Below are 24,612 nucleotides of genomic sequence, written 5' to 3'. Positions count from 1 at the left end.
TGATGAGGCAATTCATACATATATATGCTGGTACCATTTCTTCGTTTTTACCACACTAGTGTTTTGGGAGTTTTTCTAAGGCTTAGACTTCATACTACAGAGTTGCAGAACAATGTATAGTGTAGGATTCAACACACCCCCCCCCCCCCCCCCCGGTGGTGTCTTACTGGCTTTTTCAAAGCAAATGCCAGTAGGCTCCGGCTCAACAATGGCTTACTATAATGATTATTCTTCCCAATTTTACAAATCAATTCTCTCTAGAGATCCGTCATCGTACCTTTTACAGGATGATACATACATATTGGGAACAAAATATGTATGACAACAAAATACAAGAGGGTAGGGGATCAGAGCTATGATATCTATGAACATATAATCATATTCGTCCTCTCAAAAAAGTAAAAAACAAAACAAAATGGTTATATTCTACAGAAGACAAAAATGAGGGTTAGAAAACAACAGAAAGGGTTGTTGTTAGGCATGATCAGAAATGGGAAGGAAAAACAATCATTATTATTGAGATTTAATCTATGGAGAGTAGATTCTCTACAAATCTTATATACACTGTGTATTTTTTCTATCGATGTGAAGGGCTTCAATTCGATAAAAGAATGAAGCAAGTATTATGCACGCATTGTTCTGTGAAGACATCCCCACACTCCTGAGTAGATTTCAAGTCGATGGCTTGGGACGTCATCACTGGAGAACATGCTCAACAATCATGCTACAATGCAGGCTATAACCACCAGCCAGATGGGGGCGTCTGATCATGTGAAAAGTGTGACAACATCTCTTCTGTATCCCCTAACCATCAACATCCGTGGCACGTTCTCGACGAGCAGATCCATGTATTCCATGTAGCAGTAGGCGGGCTGGTTCAGCGGCGGTGCCGGGAGGCTCACCAGCACCACGACGGCCATCCTGGAGTGCCTGAGGATGGTAGCGTTCAGCTTCAGCATGGTGTTGAGGAACTTGTCCACCTTCTGCTCATTAACCACGACCTGCTTGCCGCCCTCCATCAGGGGCCGCCCTTCTCTCTCCGCGGTCTCCTTCATCTCTGAAAGGTATACCTTGATTCTGTTCTGTGCGCTTGTGTAAGCTTCTTGAGTGTCATCAATCCTGGAACTGCCGTCCGCATGCGCTTCAAAGGATTTCATGGTGACGACAATAACCTCTGCTCGCATCCTGAGATCATACAGGAACTTCTTGATGTCAGCCTTTAGCTCCTCGGCCTCGGTGTCTTCTTCGGCGATGCAGAAGACCTGGATCTTACAGTCCTCGAAACTGTCCTTGGTTAGTAGGAGCTGAGACAGCAGAAGCATCAGCCCTCCATCTCGCACGATCCAGTATAGGTCGATGGTCCCGTACTGTCTCTGGTACTCGTTGGGCCACTCATCAAGCCCCTTCACTGTGACAACGGCCTTGTTAGCAGTAATGCAATCGTTTATGATGCCGACAAATGTCGATGGTATTTGTGTCAGGTTCTCGCTGCGCCAGATTTCAGGGTAGCGCATGACGACGATGTTTGGCTTCAAGTTTCCCAGGCCCATTGTCTGAACAATGCTGCGAAAACCATCAGACATCGAGGGTGCCACGATGATCTCCGCAACACCCTCACAGCGCTTGTCGTCAATATAAGCGCTTAGTTGCCTGCAGACTGCCTTTGCATCCTCAGCAGACTCATGATAGTCACCATCAATTATAGAGACGAATATCGACATGCCACGTCCCTTTTTCTTCATGAAATTAGCGAAATCTGCAAGCTTTGGGTGGCATGGGACATCTTCTGGAAGTCTGCCCCAAGGGCGGCAGAATATGAGAGGAATAGGGTACCAATTTTTTGGATGAACTTGGTTTGCTGCAGCAGACATGGTCAAAATTAAAAGAATGTTGCTTAGTGTGATGTGAGGTACGTTTAATTCCGATGTGTATGATAATAACAGTACCTCCCAGTGATCGAAGACTTCGCAGAGCTAGTTGAAAGTAGGCACTCTTAAATCCATCTCCCCAGTCTCCAGCCTTTCCTTTTAAGCTGACATAGTAGTAGATAAGGCTTGCAAGGGCAAGAGAGACCACAGTGAAAGCCCAAGAGATCATAAACATGATAACTGGAAATTAAGAGGGAGAAATCATCTGTTAACGGTCTGCACCTTTCTAATGTATTCAATATTACAATATAAGGGTGCAATATTTTCAGTTATAGAAAAAGAACAAAGTAGACGAGAGCTGTAATGCATGCAACTTTAAAAGGTAGCTGACATCCCTTGACCACAACAAACTAACATATAAGTGTTTAGTAAACATTTTTCATCAACTCATTGTTAGAAAATTGTAGTGTCCATTTCTGTATACGTGTTATAACATGCGATCTTAAATAGAAATATTAAAATGGGGAAGCATACCAATGCAAAGCAATGCACCGATGAGAGAAAGGCTCCAATGGTGAAGCTTCCATCGAGGACGCCAACTTGGAGCATCGAGGAGGTCAAGCAGAAAGCAGGAAAGGTTCACACCGGCATAGCACAGAAGGAAAAACATAGTGATAGTGGGTGTAATTAGATCCAAGTTCCCAATCACAACACAACTAATACAGATGAAGCTTGTGAATAGAGTTGCCACGTGTGGCTCAGATCCTTCATAAGCCTTGAAACAATTAAGAACAGGAAGAATGTCATCATTCGCTATTGCCACAAGTAACCTTGGAGCCCCTGTTAGACTCTGCAGCGCTGCACCTAAAGTAGACAAGATGATGCCAATGTGAATTACTGCTGGGGCAGGCCAAGCAACTGTAGCTGTTAGGAGCCTGCATTAAGAAAATCAGTGAGCTGACTACACGAGAAAAAAGTAGTATTACTAACTTACAGCAATCCAAGATGTCAAATATTACAAAATGCTGAATAGCAGCTTGACAGTATCACACAAACACAAAAATAACTCTATGTACTTGCTCACTATGTTGTGCAGAACATCGTATTATTCATATTGGTTTCAAGTAGTCGGTCATATTAGGCTTTGATGTTTGCCATGAGCTTCGCGCGAGTAAATACATTGGTTTTGAATCAATGCTTCCGCCAGGGCATTTACCGGGTACATTTGCAATACTGATAGATAGTGCCGTTCTCTCCTTGAGCATCATTACGAGTATGGGAAGTGTCACCATTCCCCACCTTTAGCCAGTCGCTGGGACGCGCAAGTCCTGAATGTTTTTCAATATATGCAGTAGCGCTTGTGTACTAGTTCATGCCATCTTTCAGCGTTAATGCACTTGCTTTTAATTTAGCAACGATCATATGAATCTTATGCTTATGGAGCTATCAACCTCTCTCTTAAATCTCACATCGGAGATGCTCTAAAAATGCCCCCATGCTGTGACAGCATAGCTAACACACTATCAACATCCAGAAATCAGAAGGTTGGTGAAGAAAGCTCAGACCTGTCAGTTAGAAGCTCTTGTCTTGTAGCCAAGGCTCCGAACAGAAACACAGACAGTAGATACATCATAGTAGTTAAAAGGGTAGCATATAATGTTCCAATTGGTATTGAACTTTGTGTGTCTTTAAGTGAAGCAGAGCGGTTCGAACCAGCCATGATTCCTGTAACAGCTGGGAAAAAGAGACCTAACAATGCGCTGAAAGACAAATAGCAAACGATTAGCAAGCGCACACTAAATAGCATATATATACAGCAAGCATGAGAATTAGCAAACTGGAAGAAACTTTAAGTATGAGAATTAGCAGTAAGAAAGACGCACTTAAAATCCCAATATATAGGCCCATTTGGATCAGGAACTCCAGCATCGTTTGTCCGTTGGTAATCTGCACTCCAGTTGTCAACTAGTGTAGTCGTACTTAATCCAGTGATTCCCTCTGCGTAGGAAAAAAAACCAACAATGATTTAGAACAAAATAAAGAAATTAACATAATCATAAGCAAAGCTACTTACTTGGAGAGTTGAGCCCTGGAGCACTCAAGACACCAATGTAAATGCAGAGTATTGAGAAGAGGACTGGCATTAAGAAAGCAGGGGCAACCTTGTTGATAATTTTGACACCACCAAACACAATAAAACACAACAGTATGGTCACAATGACACCATAGATCTGGAGGTCATGCAAGCTGGGTGTTGATATAGTTATTCCACTGCCTCCATTTGCTGTACTATCGACCACTGTAACCTTCTCTGCATTTGAAAATTGCTAAGAGTTAATTTAAATAAGAAATTATGAAAGATCAAAATTTAAAATAAAAATTGCATGCCACTACAGAATAAAGCATTTGCAAAGGCAAAACTATCATTTCAAAAGAAGGTGAGAGGGTTTTCTCGATTAAATAAGCATTTGGTAAAAGTTTTGTTAGAGTTTGGTATAAACTACTTTTACAAGTTTTGTTCTGCATATAGGACCTGTAAAAACAAACTAACATCAACTGCATTGTTTTGAGCTAATAGTAACACAACACCTTGAAAAAGTCCAGCAGAAGGAACAGCATCCAAAAAGGTTTCTACAGCTCCCAGCACATACCTGCAACTACCAATCGTGTGTTACAACACAACAGCTCATAAACTGATAATGCGTCAGAGAGAGGGAGAAAGCCACGCCAAGAAAGAAATAAAGCATTGAAAGCTGCAATGGTAACACTTGCGATCTCAATAAGCAGAACTGCACAGGCAACAAATGGCAATTCTGTCATTTCCTCTTTTGGTCCTACATAGAACTATGAGCTCTCCTAATTAACATACAGGTTTTTTTTTTTTCTTAAGATTACATACTAGCATAAAGGTTCCAATCCCACACTGCAATACTGCATAAGGTCCAAATATAATAGTATAATATTTTACTGGCTATTCTACCAATATTTGACTCGTTGTACTGTACAAATGTATATAACTGCAGAAACAAGGGAGCTATATTCCTGCCCAAGTAGATATAGTAGCAAGTCTGGAATATGATAGATAAAACTATTTGGCCAAAAGGAAGTTCCAAGAAAAACAAATTTTACAAAGGACACTGTCAAGTAATCAATCGGCATGCTCTAAGTCTAACGCAGACTTACATAGCTCCAGCAACTGCATTTCCAAGGAAGAAGCATAATCCAATACTAACTCCAACTTCTGGACCTAGTGCACGGCCAATTAGATAGTATGGTCCACCACCCTGAAACAAGAAGAAACTTACCTGAACACATCGACGATCTAGCATGTAGCACAGAAAAATGAGACGTAAACAACAAACTCTCTTGCGATGATTGGCTGAGAAGTCTAACTTGCTGATCTGAACATAAATACAGAAATTCTAGGTCTGATATTCAAGTAGTAGATGGGCCTCAAAGGATATCAAAATATGAATTTGTTTTCCTCAATTTTGAAATTACTGGAAATATATTTTACTGTCTACTGGATGGTGATGTGTTTGCCTCTATCGTGTTCGACAAACAACAAGATAAAAAAAAACAGTTATTTACACAAGAGACATATAGAGCCTTACTGAAGAAACTATCACCCACTGCAGATATTCGACATACCTTCATTGCCCCATTTGTTGCAATCGCGCTTAATGATATTGCAGTTAAAAATGTGCATGCGCCACATAATGCAACTAAAACAAGGGACTGCCATATGCCTCCCATACCGACGATCCTACAAGGAGAAATGAAAGGTTGTCGTGTTTAATATTCGAATATATGGTTTATCCTACATCTTTTCTACAGCTAAGTAAGAAACACAATCAGAGGACGTGTCATGTCTTTATCACCTACTGTTAGATGCGAACCCAGAGAACAAGAACTTCTCTCAAACTGGACAGGTCATTTTAAAGAAGTAACCATTCATGCGTGAAACTCAAAGCCCCCTTACACATACACAATAGTAAACTCAAAGCCCCCTTACACATACACAATAGTATGAATATCAATCCGCAGAATCTACATGTTAAATTCTTATTTAGTTGCAAGAGTACAGGGAGTGGCATTAACGAACTTCAAAATGCCAATTCTTCAGTACAGTAATACAGAACAATATGAAGTATATCAAGGTCCTCGGATGAGGCAATTCTCTGAACCAACGGTTCCTAAAGTGGTAATCAATGTTTTGCAATTTTAGAGTAGTGTTTCTTAACTTAGTTAAACTATGGAAACATTGCATTCAATAGTAAATAAATACTCCCTCAGTAGAGTAATATAAGACCTTTTAGATCACTAAAGTAGTGATCTAAAAGGTCTTATATTTCTTTACAGAGGGAGTATATGATAAAGTTAAATGAAGGCTGTTTACCACAATGGCCATAAAGTACACAAGGGAAAGATAGAAATATGACTTCCAGCGTAGCATCTTTATGTTGCAGAAACTAACTAGAAAGTAGTGGATAATGGCATAACGCACTGATAAAGAACAGGTGCAAAAGTTTACCATGTGAAACGTATATAATAGATTATTCCCAAGATATTCTGCAAGCACGGCACAAAGACACCCATCAGGGTACCGAGTTTAGGGTCGGTTTCCTGCATAGCAAATAAAATGAGTGCAACCAACAGTGATGCTTTACAAAAAATAAACCAAAGTGAAATTAAGCAAAGGGACCAAGAGCAACAAAAAAATAGAATAATTTGGTTTACAAATAAAAATAAACATAATTAATTGCAATTAAATTTGGAAATTGGCCTTGACCTAGCAAGCTTGGAAATGGCATTAGATAATTGGATGGGGAACAAACCTGAGGGCGTCCGATGGTAATACCGATATCCTCACTATCCGTAGGACTAGCAGGTGTCTGAGCTGGTTCTTCTGCCATACTGTACAGAATCAGTCAGACGTATGACATGGCTCCAGCTATGTTACAAGCAAAAATAAACATATATATAGGCTTCTAGCGATTTCCCCAAACAATATATATGTTTGAAGCGCAATGAACACATGTTCAGGAAAAACCTTTGAAGCTCTGACTAAAATGAAGCAAATTAGTGCAACAAATGATGAGCTGATGATACCTCTTAAGTCCCAAAATATTGACCAACGAGTCGAAACCGAAGAGCTCGAGCTTTGAATCACTTTGACGCGCACTAGATGTACGGTGCGCGTTCGAAGAAGCCACTCGCATTCTTGGATCCATACTTCTGTTCCTACCAGGGTTGATGGGCCTGTAATATGAAGAATTAAATCTGTCAGTGCTAGCATTTCCGATCAAGGAACCAAAAACAGAACAGAGGAGAGCAGGCGCGAAATGCGCGCCATCCAACCGAATCACCTGGGCGCCGCGGAGGCGTCGGCGGAGGGGCCGGGGTCGAGGGGCGCCATCTGGACGACGGCGCGGTCGTGCGGCTCCACGGGGCGGTACCTCTGCTGCGACGCCTCCGGCACGGGGCCCTCCTCCTCCTCCTCCTCCTCCTCCTCGTCGTCCGCGGCGACGACGGCGCTGTCGTGCGGCTCCACGGCGCGGTACCTCTGCTCCGACGCCTGCGGCACCGGGCCCTCGTCGTCGTCGTCGTCGTCCGCGGCGACGGCGGCGCCCCCTGGGGCTCCCCTGCTCCCCATCGCTAGGGTCGGTTTCGGATCGAGGCACGCTCGGCTCGACTAGCTGGGCGAGGGCGCGAGTCTAGCTGGGACAGGGCACCTGGTTCCAACTTCCAAATGCAGTAACCCTTTTTTTTGGCCCCTAGGCTAGAGGATTTTGCAACTGAAATTTGATTCGATCTGGCAAAATCTATGTCCAATATAACTTTTTTTGTTTTGAACCAGGGAACAAAAGATATTTGTGTTCATTGTTTTTTTTTTGTTTTTGCGGAAAATCCTCCCACCTAATAAGATATTAGATGTAATAGTGGTACACATATCGACGGAAATAATAATAGAAATTTACAACTGGGTACGTCGACAACTACATGCATCGGTGCGGACCGAATGCGCACTGCCATCATCGCCCCTCCCTAGCCGGAGCCGAGCAAACCATGTCGTTGTAGTTGAAATTCGGGAAATCGTCGTGCTAAGCCTTGGAGGACCAGCGCCCTAGAGCACCAATTGTCGCTAACGAAACGAAACGTTGAACCGGAGGACTGTATACTTGCAAGCACACCAACGGTCACGAGCGCTGGTCAAATCCAGACGGATCTGCCTGAGATCAACGTCGATTGGATCCAAACAGATCACCGCAGACCAAAGTCAACATGACCCAATCAAATACACCAGAGACACCTCCACATGGCCTTTATCGGCGCTAGACGCAAAACTGGAATGGGGATAGGGCGGCGAGGACACTATTTTGGCTCTAGGATGCTGCCGCCGCCTTGCCGCCTGACTAGGGCCCAGTTCTTTTGCCAGAATCTGGGGATTCTCCCGGAATCTTGAAGCCCCATTTGTTTCACAATCCTGTCTATTTAGACCCTAACTAGATAGGATTGTAAAACAAATGGGGCTCAAAGATTCTGGGAGAAGCTGGGTGGGGGTCGGATTCTGGGAGAATCCCCAGATTCTGGCAAAAGAATTGGGCCTAGAACACCCAGCACTACCGTCACCACAACCATGGTTGAAATGTCGGATGACTCTTTTTTTGCATACTAATACGTGACTTATTAATAAAATAAATATTCACTTACAAGCCACGTAAACATCGACATTACAGGACTGAAAATATAGGATAATCCTATGCAAAAAACCAGCGCATGTCCCTCTCCACTAAGGAAAAGGAGACATATCACCTCTTCACCCAAACTCGACGCGGCTCCATCACTGATCAATAGCTTTACGGACCTCCAAAGTAGTTTGCCTGAAGCAAAACCATTAGCGTTGAAAGAATCAGACCGGGCAACGTGTCCCCGGACACGCCATCGAACTTCAGAACTGACACCCCCGCATGACTACGGCGTCGGAGAAGGAAACCATAACTGTCAGCCTCCAACCGCAGACCAGCACAAGATGCACCATCTTCCAGCTTTCAATTGCGTAGACAACCGTCTGCGCGTACTCCTAGATGACAAAACCTTCCTGCTCCACCATGACGTCGGAAACAACGCCGCAGCAACGGGGACAGAGCAGAAGGAGAGACACACCTGATGGAGTTGCCGCCGCCTCGCCGACACCATCCATGAACCCTAACGCCGCCGATCTGAAGGCTCGGCAAACACACGATGCCATCAACTTCGAGACGCCGCCATGAAAGACACCGCCGGTGTGGGAGTGAAGTTGAGACAGATTTAGTCGTCTACGCCGCTCCCACCACCCCAACGACGCATCACGACCTATAAATCCAAACCCTAACTACAGAGCGGAGGAACGGGGTCCCCCCTCCCTCCTGCAGCCGGAGGGATAGGGGGCCAGCGCCCTCGCAGTGGAGATCGGTGGAAAAAGGGATCGCCTCCCTAGTCGCCTCCTGGCGGCGGCTAGGGTAGGAAAACGTTTCGTTTGCTCCCGTCAAATGTCGGATGACTTGGCAACCCTAACCACACGGAAGAACCCCAAATACTAGCACATCTACCATACTAGCATAACCACAAGACTAAGAACAAAAGGAAAAACACACGAGAAGAACATGGATAGCTAGTGATGCGAAGGCAACACACCTATAAAATGTAGATTCACACTACACGTTTGAATAGTTTCTCACATATTTCATAGGAGACACAAGAACAAAGGTGGAGGTTCTTCCTCAAGCCCGAAGTCAAGGAGTTATGTGCTTTGTGGGAGCCTTCACCCGTATGTGGTCCCGTGGGAGGCTTTGCAATCCTTCAATAAGTAAGACTATAGAACCTAACGAGAAGAAATTATTGTGTGGAAATTAGCTAGCAATCATAGTGATTGTGAAAAGAAGTACGAGTATTATTTGTTTGGTTGATTAAATGATTGCAAAATTAAATGCTTAATTTGTTGCAGTATAATGCCCGACCCTCTCCCAAAAACTCAAGCTGATGAAGAAAGGTGTACTATGCATTTATACGTCAACACTACCCCTCACGTGTGGCTACCTCGGGCCTAAACATGAACCGAAGGAATGCAGCTTTTGGGTCAATTGGCTGATGCATGCAGTTCTACATAATTACAGTAAAACAGTATGGCAAATGGGCCAATCCTTATAAGTGCTAGCGGAACAAATCCGAACACATAAATCTTTCTACACGTGTTTCTTTTGTCGTGTTTTTTTGGATTTCCTCCATATCAGAATATCTTAATATCCTCCTATGAAAAGTAGAAGACACGGTTGAATATCTATATCTTTATCTAATAATAAAGAGGCTACTGTTTCTTGCGGTATGACACGAAAATTGCCCTCAAAATTGCAAAATATTACCTATCAATGCAACTTATAAATTGATTAAAAAAACGCACAGGGAATCACCAACGGGGCCGGCCCCTGCAGTAGGGACCTCCTATACGGCGCTCTGCGCGCTAGGAGAAGACACAACGCACCCGTTTGGGCCGGCCCATGTTCGAGCGGCATGTTCTTTTATTTTTGTTTTTTACATTTATTTTTCTTTTTCGTTTCTTTTTTCTACTTTAAATAATTTAGGACTTCAAAATAATTTCCGAAAATAAAAAATGAGAACTTAGAAATAATTATTTTTCATAAATCATAAAATTTTTATGGATTCAAAAAATATTCGCAATTTTATAATAAATGTTTGCTTTTTAGAAAAACGTTTGAAATTTTGTAAACAAATGTTTGAGAAATCAGAAAATGTTTTTGATTTTCTAAAAAGTCCTTGTATTGAAAAACGTTAATAAATTGAACAAATTTCCCGATCCAAAAGATATTTATGAACGGAAATAATGTCTAAAAATTTCAAAAACTGTTCGTGACTTACAAAATAGTTTATTCATTCATAAATTATCCGGAGATTCAAAAAAGGATCGTTAAATCAAGAAAAATGTTCGTGAATTTCAAAGATCGTTACACCACTTTTCAAAACAATGTTCGTCCATTCTAGAAATGTTCGCTGATTCAAGAAAATTGTTAAAAAATGTTCACAATTAAAAAAAAAGTGTTTGCAAATATTATAAAATTCTCATGAATTGAAAAAATGTTCTTGATTTTCAGAAATGTTTGAAAGTTTGTGAAAGTCGTCATGAATATGAAAAATATTCACGATTTCAAATATGTTCACAAGTCTAAAAATATATTCATGATTTCACGAAATTGATGCAGAGGAACGGCCCTTTTTCTAGTGTTTGATAAAAGAGCAATTTATCTTACGAAATAGTGATGGAAAATGCACATATTCAGTGATGGTGATGCTGCAAAATGTGATCATGGCCATTAGAGATTATGATTTTTTTCTCTCATTGCAACGCGCGGGCCCTTTTGCTAGTATATAATAGAAGAGCAATTTATCTTACAAAATAGTGATGGAAAATGCACGTATTCAGTGACGGTTGAATCAAAAATTTAGGAGTAAACTGACAAAACTTTTGCTTAATAGGGGTAATTCAAATAAAAAGATCATGAAATGAGAGGTAATAAGAATAAAGAATGGCAATGTATAGGAGATAAAAAATGAAAGAAAAAAAAATCTATTTTACTACCGTGAAGAAACTTGGTGGTTCACATAACCCCTTGATATTTTTTTCGGTTCCCTTACCCCCCCCCCCCCCCAACCCCTCAACTATCCCATACCGGTCAGAAAACGCTCCTGGCTGGTTTATCCCGATCTAATGCTAACGTGGACATGGTCAAAGGGGGTATTTGACCTGCAGGTGGGTCCCTCTTGACTAGACAGTCTCACTGACTGCTGGGCCTAGTCAACGCTGACTGTGCCAAGTCAAATGTGACACATGGGGCCCACATCTCGGTTGCGCAGAGACTAACATGGCATTAATTTAGTTCTAACTGTGTCATTAATTGATGGGATCCACGTGTCAGTGTCTCAGAATAACCTTAATCAACCTAAACTAATGACGCCACGTCGGCCCGACTGGCGTAACCACAGGCGACCTCAAATCACGGCGGTGTCCCTCCGGAGGCCACGTCAGCCGCGTTAGAGGTTACCAGGGTATAGCCCACGCTCGCGCACTTCCATGGGTGGTCGCGGGAGGCTGTGGGGTGGTTGGAAGCGGGCAAGCGTCGGATCTGGGCGGCGGCAGAGCCACGGCTCCGACGACATTGGCATTACGACACGACTTCGAGCAAAATAGGCTGATGTGGGGAATCTACGGACCAAGGGGAGCAGGGCAAGCAGCAGAACGATACAAGGGGAGCTCGGCAATGAGGAGCACGTCGACCATGGCGGACGGCGGCGCTCAGCTCGCGTGGACGACGACTCCATCATGCGTCCGAGCTCTAGAGGAGAGGGGAAACTGGGAGAGGCTCACCGCGACTCTAACGGAGGTGAAGGCTAGGCCGGGGCTCATTTGTGCTCGACAAATCGTTCGTTGGTGCCTGGCGGCCACAGTTGGAGAAGACATCTCGATTTGGTTGGCTCCAGGCTTCGGGGTTCGAATCCTTTGGTGCAGAGGACCGGCGTGAGAATTTGGAGGCTTGGGACACAATGGTTTTGCCAGGGGTAGCTGGTGGCAATGTCACGGCGGGTGGCGCTCTACAGGGTTCGTTGCAGTGCTCGAATCCGAGAGAAAGGTGGGAAGAATGAGTTGCGAGAGACGGCAAACGAGGGAGAAGGGCGAGCGTGGGGGTGGAGGGCAGAGGAGGGAGAAGGCAGAGCGTGACGGTGGCGGCCACGAGCACATCTGCCACGAGCTTGAGGAAGACGATGGCCAAACGCGCTATGACATGGCCCCACTAGTCAACAAACAACTTTGACCTCGGCCATGTCAACAAAACCACCTGTGCAAACCACGAATGACGATTTTTGAATGGGATTGATAGGAGTAGGGGGTTAAGAGAACCAAAAAAAGTTCAGGCAGTTATGCGAACAACCCGTTTTCCTGAGGGAAGTAAAATGGACCTTTTGCAAAAAAATAAAAATAGAAAAGGAGGAGGACCCCCGGCCTCTGCATGAGGGCGATGCATGCAGCCACTTTATTAATTATTCACAAAGACTTACAAAGAAATATAACAGTAAGTCTGAAGCCATCGTCTAGGCAACAACTGTCGCTACTCCTATCCAGTTGATGCAGGGATGCTGATAGTCTGGGCCTAATACCAAACAGACCTTATAGCCAAACCTAATATCTACGACCTGAGGCCCCAACTAAGCCACTTGCCGGGTATGGGGGGCACACTGGTCCAGTGCGCTCTTAGAGGCCGCCGCCGCCAACTGCCACCACTCCATCTTCAGAGTTGTACACGTCAACCTTGCCCGGTCTAGCTACCGTCGACGCCACCACGGCGCCAAACGACACTACCTCCTTGCACGCAAATTGCTGAGCACGTCGCGGTCGTTGCCGGTACACCTCAGCACCATGCCGCCAAGTACCACCAGCCGACACAGCTTGAAGTCTTTGGAAGATCTGTCATGCGTAGCACCTGCCGAACAGGCATGACAAAGCGTAGCGCCTGTCGGCCAGGCATGACTTGACATTTCTACCGAAACTCCATGCAAAACGAAGCCGCTCCGCCTCCTGCCTCTATCTTCCGTTCAAAATGGAATTCACTAAAATAATAATGTAATTTTCACCAAGTAAATTCAAATGTACTCAACTATGAGCCCGAAGCCCATCGAGTGAACCACGTATCTGAAATGCATCATTCTTACAATGTGTTCAGCTGCCAGGAAAAGCCTCTTCCGTTCGTAAGCTTTGCTGCCTTGTCATGGCTGGAAACTGGCCGCCGAGGCCGGTGGTGGCGAGTGGCGACTCGCTTGTCATCGTCAATCTGTTTTCTGGCGCTGAGGTGCCACTCTCTGCCAAGCAACGCACCACCCAGACCATCAAGAAGATAGTCTTCTCGGAGGCCTCCACGTCGAGACGCTGCATCCTCGCCGCTGCCTTCCAGCGATATCTGTCCGTTTGTAGGGCTTGATTTCGACGACGTAGGTGGCGGAAACATGCCGGGCATCTTCCCCAATTTGATGACATGGCCTTCTGTCATGGGAAGCTTTATGGCCTACTCTTTGACGGTGTATTCATATTCGATATTCGCATGACTAGAAGGGGTTCGCCGGCGATCACCTGTACCTATATGTTGAGCACCAGCAAAGTACACAACAGGATAAGCCAGGAGGATCCAATATCAGCTACATTGTCAAGCACAATGACAAGCTATTGGTGGCCGTAAGGGCCCGATGGTCACTAGAGCATAAGCATGTTTTCAAGGTGTTTGAGCCCATTAACACCGATAGTATAGGGAACAAGCATACATGGACAGAAGTGACGACATTGGACGACCATCCCTTGTTCTTGGGTGACATGCGCTCCAAGCTAGCACACGTGGCGGCATAGAGAGAAACCACATCTATTACAGCTATATCCGCTTAAGAAGAAATGGTGACTACATCTGCCATGATCTACCAGGGACAAAATGTGACAATGGCGACCATTTGTATCGCGCATGGAAGACCAAAAAATCAGTAATCCACATGGGATAACTTCAGTTGGATACTACGTGGCTGGTAGCCATCACGCTCTCACGTGCCTTCTCCCTCCAGATTTCTCGCGGACCAATGTTTGCAATATGTAATGATCTTACATAGCTATAAAGGGGTGCTTGCTGCCCTTGACCCTTTTGGTTCATTTATATGCTTTTCTTTTTGATTGTTCTAGATGATGTATGCATGATTTATGAGGTGGATCAGTGAGCTGCCTTGCTCGTGTCCGGCGGGCTCGGTGGGCCACCCAGCCGATATTTATGTCGGAGAACTGCTCTCCCGGCTCGTCTAATGAATCGAAAGAGTGGAGAAAATGGTGAAAGAGGAGATAGGGAGCGGTGGAGTGGTGCAATTCTTGCCCAGCGTCAGGCCTCGTTTAAATAGAAGGCGGACAGGAGGAGCTTGCCCAGCGTTGCGTTTAATGCCGGCCCATTCGTTAACAGACGTGTGGTCGGTGTAGGTTTCTCGGCCTCCACGCGGGTTTGATGGAGGCCTTTGAATGCGACGAGGAGGTGTGTTCAGCCGGACCTGCAGCAGGCGGCGCCCTCGGCCGACGCGTCGCTTCAATGGCGGAGGCAGTGAGAGGTCGCATCCGCCCTGAGCAGTCTTCAATGTAGAGTGGCGCGCTTTAAGCGGCTTGAATGCGTGCAGCTGGATGACAGGTGGGAAGCACGCACGGGTAGTGAAGGGGTTTTGGATGGGCCAGGGCAGTCAAAAGCGGGCATGACAGCGGTCCGCACTCCCGCAAAACTCGCCCACGTTTGTCTCCGGTTTGCGGGAGAAACTGCGTTCAAACCGCTCCGCGGATCGATACGGGCCCGCGTTGGATGACTTTCGCGATCCGGACATCACGGTCCAAACGCATGCGGGAGGTATGAGTGTCGGTGTTCAAGATGCCCTTATATTACAAAAAATATTGTAAAGTTTCAATCTTAATTTAAGTTTTCTCAAGAAATTGGTATATTCATTTTGCTATATGTTTTGTGAAATTTCAGGAGCTTGAAAATCCATCAATTATCTTCTATTTATATACTAATAAAGGTACTTGATGGACTAACCAAAAGAAAAATATGCTAGAAAATCTCACAAAATCAGAAACATCTATGCCTTAATTTATCAGTCAGAAACCCGTAACCTTTAAATACTGGAAATACACTTTTTGTGAAATTTCTTGGAAATAGTTAATTGATACAAGTTGAATGAAATTACCACCTATTCCCTAGCAAGAGTTATTCTTCGTACTTCTTCTATCTCACGAGATCAATCGAGATTAAAGAAGAGGATCAATCATGGACGTGGCTCTCCATCCATCCATATGAACGCAATGTGCTAGGGGTGGAGAAAAAGCTCGTAGCTCGTGTCTTTATTGGGTGCTCGATAGCTTGGCTCCTTAAGCTCATAGATCGCTTCTTAATAAACATAGCCGATCATTGATTTCAGTTTGATGAACTTAACAAGCTTAATGAACAAGCTAACAAGCTTGTTAGTACAACAGCACACATATTCTTATCTTATTCCGATTTATAGGGCTTATCTCAAAATCTTAGTTTTTTCATTTTATAAGGCTTAATTTGGTTGTTCCCCATCACAAGTTCAGATTCTAAGGTGCATTAAATAATTGAATGCAAGTATATAAGAGAAAATTGACCAATGCATGTACTTTATGCATGCATGCATTGCAATTAATACATTGGTAAACATAAATTTTTAAGGAAACAAGAGCACTAATTGAGTGCTTTTGCAAATTACAAAAAGTATTCCACCACTCACCATCTACCTTGGTTGGTGAGATTTTTGAATTGAGCCCTATAAACCGGAAAGGAGGAAGTAAATGATAATCAACATTCTCTTCATTAGTATCGTCATAGAGCATTGATAATTGATTGATTAACTAGATATTATTAGGCTTTGTCATTTGTGAAATCTATGTGATAATTAATGATATTTTTTACTCCCTCTGTTTTTACTTACTCCGCGTATTAGCTTTGGTCAAAGTCAAGCTTTCTAAACTTTGACAAAGTTTATAGACAAAAATATTAACATATACAATAACAAATCAATACCATTAGAGATTCATTATTGAATATACTTTCACATCATATAGATTGGTTATGGTAAATATTTATATTCTTTTCTATAAACTTGGTCAAACATTAGGAAGTTTGACTTCAGTCAACTCTAATATGCGAAGTAAATAAAAACGGAGAGAGTATCAAGTTAATATAGTACTCCCTCCATCCCATAGTATAAAAGCATTGGAAGTACGTGATAAGCAATACGCTAGTTTTCAAATGCTAAGGGCATGTCCGATATGTAGAGAGCTTGATATGATGCTTAGGGAAATCATATAAATAATAGTAATTACATGGCCTCTGTCTACGAGTCACTACGTCTGATGCTAATTATAATGTATGCTATCCCATTAAATTGATTGGATTGTATATGTTCCTCGCAATGGTCTACGTAACACACATAGTCCATTGATTATGGTTAACCTATTTTCTCTAAATGCACTGGATTTGATAGTACTACCAATTCCACCTCGTAGTGAGTAAACAATTTCATCGGGTCTCGGGTGCAAGATTGAATCTTGGGATTGAACAGGAAGCTGGATATAGACAGGCAGGAAATCGATCCCGAGGGCAATGCTCTAAGAGGCCCCGTGATCTAATCTCGCCCCGGGCCCCTAAAATCCTAGGACCGGCCCTGTACACGTCGCCTCTCTTCGCTGTAGCCCCCAGGATGATGTGACCACTTGGTGGTCTTTTTTCTATCTTTCTTTTGCATTTTATTTAGGCATGCTTGTGTTGTTTCCCCAGCAGACTTGCTTTTGTGGTAGTTTACTACTCGTTGGATGCTCGTGTTGGTTACTGTATCTATAAAGCGAGGTGAAAGCCTATTTCAAGACAGTGTATCTGCATAGAGTCAAACTTAATTTTGGCGGGTCCTACGTCAATATTAAGAACTAGTACAACCAAGTTGTCTTGTGAACGTTAGCATGGCCACTTGCTTGTCATCGAAATAACTTCCTGAACGAGGGATGCAGTCATTTGTCCTGTAATCACTCTAAAGGCTAATTATGCCCGGTCTTACCATATAGCCTTACTCAATGTTGTTCAAAGGCTGCTACGATAGTTGAATTGTCAAAGAAGATTAAATTATATGGCTAGTCATTTCGCCCCACCAACTAGCTATTGCTCCACACGGCAGTTAATAAACAGCGGCGCGATTCCTTCCTGACCAGTCTACCAAACATGATTGTTGCATATCCACTTGTTTAGATATTCAAATGGGGTGATTTTTCATGTAGTCATACTAAATATTGTTAGTTCTTACTCAATGGAGTACCCTTGATAGGCAAAAGCTGTGAAGAAGGTGCGTAGTGACAGCCAATTAATAACATGATGCATTACCACTCCACTCTTTTTTATGGAGTCATTTGTCCTTTAGTCACTCCAAATATTTGCTTATCTTACACTGGACAAACCAAGCCAAGTTGTATTGTCAACTCTAACAACATGAATTTCACTTGTGTATCATCAAACTTTAAGTCATTTGCTATATACTTCTTCTGTAAATAAATATAAGAGCTTTTAGATCAATAAGTAGAATACTAAATCGGCAGGAGCCAAGTTGTATTATCTAGTCCTGTATTGTGCCCTAGTTGCTTGTACCTTCGTCTGAATGAGAATAAGACTAATGCTACTACTTGACCAATTGGTGGTTGCTTGGGTTGCTTTGTCCATAGCCGGCTCACACCTCATAGTGAAATCGAATTTTATCGACCACAGATTCACCATGGCTTTTGGTGCTTTTGATTGCTTCAGCATCAATTATTATTTTTCCTGCAAAAAAATATTATTTTCCTGATGGGAATAATAGCTACGTACTTGTATCACATGTGAGTGTTACAGGAAATACCAAAAATTTATAGTTATATGTGCTTCAAATAAACGTTTTATTATAAGTATTAACTAAAATCAGCCTGAAAGAACCCTCTCTGCGTAAAACTACATGGGAACTGCTTGTATAAATCTTGGAGAACACTACTTAAAAACATATGCTTGTGTGATGATATTATGTGTTTAAATATGAGATGAAGAAAAACAGGGAAACATCTATGAAATTTCTAATGAACTAATAGCCTATTTTATGTCTCTGTAGACCGCGAAATTTTAACCTGAAAATAGTCTCTCTTTTGGCGTCGAAAACTTGAAAATAGTCTGCTTGCACATCACGCCTTTCTTCATGGCCCACATCTTTTCCATAGCTTTGAATACTTCATTTCAACCTATAGAATAAACTAAAAATAATAAATTACTTTCAGCGGATATGTATGTGTCACCAATATCTGTTACAGACACATACCAGATGGAAACATTTTTTGCCCCTCGGGCTAGTTTCTATCTGCAACCCTGTGCACATCGCTATTTGTTTCAGGAATAATTATGACGAGAGGACCCGATTAATGAATGTACTTAGGTTTTTAAACTACTGCAATGATCCATAACTACCCTATTGAGCCTTTTTACTGCAATGTGAAATCGATTATAAAGTTGAAACTTCGTCTGCTGATGCATCATAAGCCTTCTCCATGGCTACGTTTTTTTCTCTTTCTTGTAATACTTACAGTCGATGCATGCAATACATCCACGAGATCTCAATACGTACAGTTTTTTTTTTCTATATATTGACCGCATGTAAATCTGAGACATATGCATGGGAGATCGCGCGCTGATAGGTGGTCTGTTTGTACACTTAATTGTCTAGGGAAAATGTGTTGATATTTGCCGCTGATAGGTGGGCAACCATGTGAGGCCGGTATAAGTTGGATGCAAGTATGCAACTTTGATGACTGGCCATGTAAAGGCGCAAAAGTTCACTAAAAGAAAATAAGTTTAATTGTCTCGTTGGGCTAAAAAAGCAACACTTCTCAATTTTCTATAAATTGTAGTGAGCGTGGTTGTCCTTTGTCAGGATCACACCTCGACGAAGAAACCATATGAAAGCCGGTATTATCTCTTTTTGTATGAATTGCAGGCAAAGTCGAGATCGAACTTGAAAGCCACCTCTGTGTAGAATCTGCATCACGCCACTGTGCATGGATAAGATCTGTGCTGGAATATTCAATACTTCCTATGTATCAAAATAGAAGACGCTTTTTGATATTATCACAGTGTCAAAAAGCGTCTTATATTTTAATACGGAGGGTGTACCTAACTTGTTTGGGAACGCGTATACATTCAGTTCATCAAAAATATAGTCATGGCTGCCTACATCGATCGGTATATAGATACATACTAGCTAGATGGTGGCATGCGCATGCTAGACCAACTCAAGAATTGGACTTTTAAACAGAACCAAATATTCACCCGAGGTTTTTTTTTTCCTACATGGATTTGCTCAGTCAGCAGTGAGATGGAATGCTTGGGGAGCTGGGAATAATGCAACATGTGCATGGACAGTTGTACACCGGCCGCCGCCTTATTAGGTACGTAATTGGACGAGGAAGTAAGATCAAGAGCCATAGACAGGCCAGTATGGAACTCCACCTGACTATATATATGTAGTAAAAGGGAATCCTTGGAAACCCAGCCGAAAATTGCATGCCCTACCTCGCTTCTAATTACCAGCAGTTTTATTGCTTGCCAGCTGATAATGGAGTTCTACTATCACATCCTACTCGCTCTCGTCCCCCTCCTGTACCTGCTTATAAGATGGTTCCGCCGTCATCGTGGCCTGCGGCTCCCGCCGGGCCCATGGCAACTCCCCGTCATCGGTAGCCTCCACCACCTCGGCGGCGACCTTCCACACCGCACGATACGCGATCTCTCACGCCGCCATGGGCCTGTGATGTTCCTCAAGCTGGGAGGGATCCCGGTTGTTGTCGCCTCTTCCCGCGAGGCTGCTGAGGATGTGATGAGGACCAACGACGCCGTGCTTGCGTCCAGGCCGCAGACGCCGACGGTGAAGCTCCTCACCAAGCAAAGGCACGACATCGTGCTAGCCAAAAACGGCGAACATTGGCGGCAGCTCCGCAAGATCTGCGTGCACGAGCTTCTGAGCGCCAGGCGCGTCCAGTCCTTCCGGCCCATCCGTGAGCAGGAGGCCATGCGGCTCGTCCAGGCGGTGGCCGCCTCGTCGGCGGCCTCGGACTCCGACAGTGTGAACCTCGACAAACTGCTCGCCGCACATGTGAACGATGTGATTGTGCGGGCCGTCGTGGGCGACGGCGAGGTCGATGACCGGGAAACTTTGTTGCGACTCATCGCCAAGGCCATCGAGTTGGTAGGAAGCTTTCGCCTGGCTGACATATTTCCGTCGTCACGCATAGCACGTGCCCTCAGCTCCAGGGCTATGCATAGGGTTGAGGTCTATGTGGACGAGATATTTACATTCATGGATGGTATCATAAGTCAACACATGGACAGAAGAAGCTCGATGCCCCATCAGAATCAGCATCCGGATAAGGACCTCATAGATGTTCTCTTGAGGGTTCAAGAGGAAAACAGCCTTCGGCTCCCTATTTCCAAGGGTACAATCAAGGGCGTTCTTTTCGTAAGTTAATAGTACATGCATTCATCTTTATTTTATCTAGTAGCATCAACATATATGCTGTAGTATTAATTAACATTCATTTGCTAGCTCGTTCCTTATGAAAATGTTTCTTATTACTGTCTCCTTTCTCGTGTAAAGGGATCAAATTAAAATTCTCAGCAACCAAAGGTAGGCTTGAGTGGATGACACGAGTTTCATGGCCTCAAAACTGCCCAATGAAATAATCCCCACATTTTCGATGACCCCCGAAGCAATAAGTGCATCACCCTCTCTCTAATTGGATTCACATGGTGCATACATGCATGAATGGCCTCTAATTCGCCCTCCCTCATCTCCACGAATGAAATGTGTCGTGGGACTCAACACATTTTATTCGAATGAGACTCGAAGTGGGGGGACTAATTGGAAATCTAATTTTTTTTTTCTAGATAGGGCCTTTAAACCGGAAGATTATAGGCTTTTTACAAACAGAAGTTGTTGCAATCAAATTTGCTCCTTCTCTCTTCTTCATGAAATTCTTAATATTTGCTAGCTTACTAACTATATGGCAATTATTTGAATGCACACAGGATCTTTTATCCGCGGGGAGTGAAACGGCGACATCGGTGCTTTGCTGGGCCATGGCAGAGCTGATGAGGAACCCGGCCATCATGTCCAGGGCGCAGTCTGAGGTAAGAGAGGCCTTCGTGGGACAAATGAAAGTAACTGAGGAGGGCCTGGGAAAACTGAGCTATTTGCAGTGTGTCATCAAAGAGACGTTGAGGCTGCACACTCCTGGACCATTTGGGCTGCCAAGAGAGAGCCAAGAAGCATGCCGTGTCATGGGATATGATGTGCCTAAGGGGACAATGGTGCTTGTGAATGCATGGGCAATATCCAGGGACCCAGAGTACTGGGACGAGCCAGAAATGTTCAAACCAGAGAGGTTTGTGACCGACATGAGAGATTTCAAAGGGCGTGACTACGAGTTCACGCCGTTTGGTGCTGGACGACGAATCTGCCCTGGAATGTTGTTTGGCGTTGCAAGTATCGATCTAGCTCTCGCACATCTCCTCTTCTATTTTGACTGGAATCTCATGGAGGGCAAGACACCTAGTGAATTGGATATGACTGAAACTATGGGAATCACCGCAGGGAGGAAAGAGGAACTTTGGCTAAAACCAACACTACAGGCTTCTTTTGATTCAGTGAACTAGAAGCAAAGAAAATGTCCATTGTAAATAATTGGGAGCGACAACTTCCGTTGTATTTTTCTTCTGAACTTGATGTGTGATATGAATATGATACAATAATAGTTAAGTTTATTTCTCCAATGATAAACATATTATACGCTTTGTGTGTGTGCGTGTGCGCGCGCGCGTGCGTGCAAAATTGTAATTTGTATGAACAACCTTAAATTTAAAGTGAAACCTATTTTATTTCATATATTTTCTTGTGAGAGTGTTACATTTTATGGAGTTTCCTTAGAGAACTTATCCGGATTTTTTTTGGGGGGGGGGGGGGGGGGGGGGGGTGGGAGAGGGAGGGGGGCAGGGGGGGAGGCCATTAGCTAGGTAGGCTGAAGAGCCCAGTAGTTTAGGTCCGCCTCTTTTTCTTTTCTTTCTTTAATTTTCTTTTTCTTTTGTTTAGTCCTTCTGTTGCCTTTATTTTAAATAGCAAACTAGTTTTATAAAATAAGAAACTTGGTCCAATATTAGTGATGCAAATATATTCACTGACGCAAAAAGGTTTGGTGGGCATTTGAATTCATTAGAATTTTGCATAAATGCAAATGGATTACTTGGGCTGTTTTTGTTACTGTTTTTGGATGTTAGGGTCAATTTGGTTATTTTAGTAATCTTGTTTCCTTAACCATAAATATCTAGGAATTATTTGCAAAAATATGAACTATTTAGTTTTGCAGTTTGAAGAAGTAATAATTCGACTTGCATTTCAAATCTGAATTTGACTTTGGATTTTTATTAAGTGATAATTAGCTTAGAAAGGCATGGTGTCATGGCATCATTAGGGGGAGGTTAGTGTAGCATCACTTTGGGGTGTTACACCCCCAACAAGCCATGATGAACGCACCGGTGGGTAGAACCTCAGCACCGGCAGCCCCGATCGTGCCTAGCGTCGGTGGGACGATAATGACAGACGTGGGGCTCGCAACCTCACATATCCCGGCATCCGGCCAACGGTCTTCATGGTGTGAGCAGCACCGGTGCCTTCCCCGTCATACATTACTCTTAGGCCTTCCTCAACGCCCTTAGATCCGGTCCACCTGGCTTCTTCACTCCTGGAGCCTGTACCTCGGGGCTCATGGGCGTAACAATGACTTAGCCCACCATCACAACGGAGGTGATGAACTTCCTCAGCACAACCATACCAAGGAATGATCTTGCAGGAAGGGCGTTGGAGGCCGTCCGAGTGTCCATGCTGACTACACAGTTGCAACTACAGCAGGGCACACTTGAGGCCGCCATACGAGAAGCACGATGGCGAGAAACAATGAAAAACTTGCGGCGCCACCACTACTAGGGATAAACCTAGCAGTAGTGCCAGTTTTAGGTCTAGCAGTAGCGTAGGTTTACTCACGCTACTGATATACCTACTTAGCCGTAGTGCTTTTGAAGGAATGCGCTACTGTTAGTTACTAGTAGCGCGTCTTCATACACGCGCTACTACTATTATTATTTATTCTATTTCTTTTTTATTTTATGCCGTATTCATACATCATTATATAAGTTTTCATACAATAATAATTTAGAGATTGATTTTACATCATAATGAGTTATTACATCACTAGGTGAAAGAACCCTGGATTAGTTTCAAGTGGATGGATCCAAAGTGATCAAGTCATGGATTAGCATGACTTGGTCACTTTGGATCCATCCACTTGAAACTAATCCGTGGTTCTTTCACCCAATGATATAATAACTCATCATCATCATCATCATCATCATCATAATGCATGATTGTCATATAACAACTCCTCCTCATCATCATTTTCGCACATAATAACAACTTCTCATCATCATAGTCATAATCAACACTAACTAACTGTTCTTAATACCTAGGACCTACTCCTCTCTCGTAGGTAAAATACCATAAAAGAGATAAACCGGTCCATCTCCATAATGGAGAATGGAGATAAACCTATCTTCAACTTGTGGCTTGCGCACATTCATGTTGTCTCCAATTAGTTATGTGTGCGCATTCATCACTTTGCTCCAGTCTTTGATTTTGAGCCTTCCATCATTTGAAGAAATCGAGTATGTAGTATAGTAAGCCTTCGAAGGAGTTGGTCGTAAGTTAACCATATGCATACAACCTTCGGTAAACAACATGTAAGGCACAACCTCCTTCGGGAGCCTCTATTGAAAAACGTAATAGTAACATATATAGTTAGCAATGTAGTTTATATACTTAAGAAGAATGTATGCAATAAAGTTACCATCATTAACAAAATCTTACCAAGTTTTTGGCAATTAAGTTACCATCATGCAATTTATGGACTAGCGGCATGTATCCAGTAAAATTTGGGAGGATAGAATGATTCGTTTTAAAGACCTCAACATCATCTATGATGAGACAAGATAACCTTTCTCCTCAC

The 24,612-nt window shown here is 43.4% G+C and overlaps 2 protein-coding genes across 2 annotated transcripts; one reads left to right on the top strand and one right to left on the bottom strand.

The window, feature by feature from the left end:
- Nucleotides 1-493: 493 nt before the first annotated feature.
- On the bottom strand, nucleotides 494-7,633 carry LOC109768486 (cation-chloride cotransporter 2-like). Its single transcript, XM_020327203.3, has 13 exons — nucleotides 7,238-7,633; nucleotides 6,981-7,130; nucleotides 6,707-6,785; nucleotides 6,403-6,494; nucleotides 5,520-5,634; nucleotides 5,052-5,152; nucleotides 4,458-4,519; nucleotides 3,943-4,179; nucleotides 3,752-3,866; nucleotides 3,434-3,628; nucleotides 2,403-2,803; nucleotides 1,947-2,108; nucleotides 494-1,858 (listed from the first exon to the last, which is right to left on the bottom strand). Exons 1-13 carry the CDS (start codon nucleotides 7,522-7,524, stop codon nucleotides 768-770), a joined length of 3,087 nt encoding a protein of 1,028 aa, XP_020182792.1. The 5' UTR covers nucleotides 7,525-7,633; the 3' UTR covers nucleotides 494-767.
- A 12,210-nt stretch (nucleotides 7,634-19,843) lies between these two features.
- On the top strand, nucleotides 19,844-22,430 carry LOC109768488 (desmethyl-deoxy-podophyllotoxin synthase-like). The gene is made up of 2 exons (XM_020327206.3): nucleotides 19,844-21,017; nucleotides 21,587-22,430. The coding sequence occupies exons 1-2, from the start codon at nucleotides 20,118-20,120 to the stop codon at nucleotides 22,211-22,213; spliced, it is 1,527 nt and encodes a 508-aa protein (XP_020182795.2). The 5' UTR covers nucleotides 19,844-20,117; the 3' UTR covers nucleotides 22,214-22,430.
- The last annotated feature ends 2,182 nt before the right edge of the window (nucleotides 22,431-24,612 follow it).

The sequence above is a fragment of the Aegilops tauschii genome, chromosome 2, assembly GCF_002575655.3.
Source record: "Aegilops tauschii subsp. strangulata cultivar AL8/78 chromosome 2, Aet v6.0, whole genome shotgun sequence".
NCBI classification, from domain to species: Eukaryota; Viridiplantae; Streptophyta; class Magnoliopsida; order Poales; family Poaceae; genus Aegilops; species Aegilops tauschii.
Note: the sequence above shows the minus strand (reverse complement) of the source record. Positions and strands in the feature narration are given on the sequence as shown.

Excerpts from the sequence above, each read along its gene's own strand:
- LOC109768486 (XM_020327203.3), bottom strand. The coding sequence starts at position 7,524 with ATGGGGAGCAGGGGAGCCCCAGGGGGCGCCGCCGTCGCCGCGGACGAC. Across the intron at positions 4,180-4,457 it reads TTCTGCTGGACTTTTTCAAG|AGAAGGTTACAGTGGTCGAT; the intron begins GTGTTGTGTTAC and ends TTTCAAATGCAG. Across the intron at positions 2,804-3,433 it reads CAAGAGCTTCTAACTGACAG|GCTCCTAACAGCTACAGTTG; the intron begins GTCTGAGCTTTC and ends TTCTTAATGCAG.
- LOC109768488 (XM_020327206.3), top strand. The coding sequence starts at position 20,118 with ATGGAGTTCTACTATCACATCCTACTCGCTCTCGTCCCCCTCCTGTAC. Across the intron at positions 21,018-21,586 it reads CAATCAAGGGCGTTCTTTTC|GATCTTTTATCCGCGGGGAG; the intron begins GTAAGTTAATAG and ends GAATGCACACAG.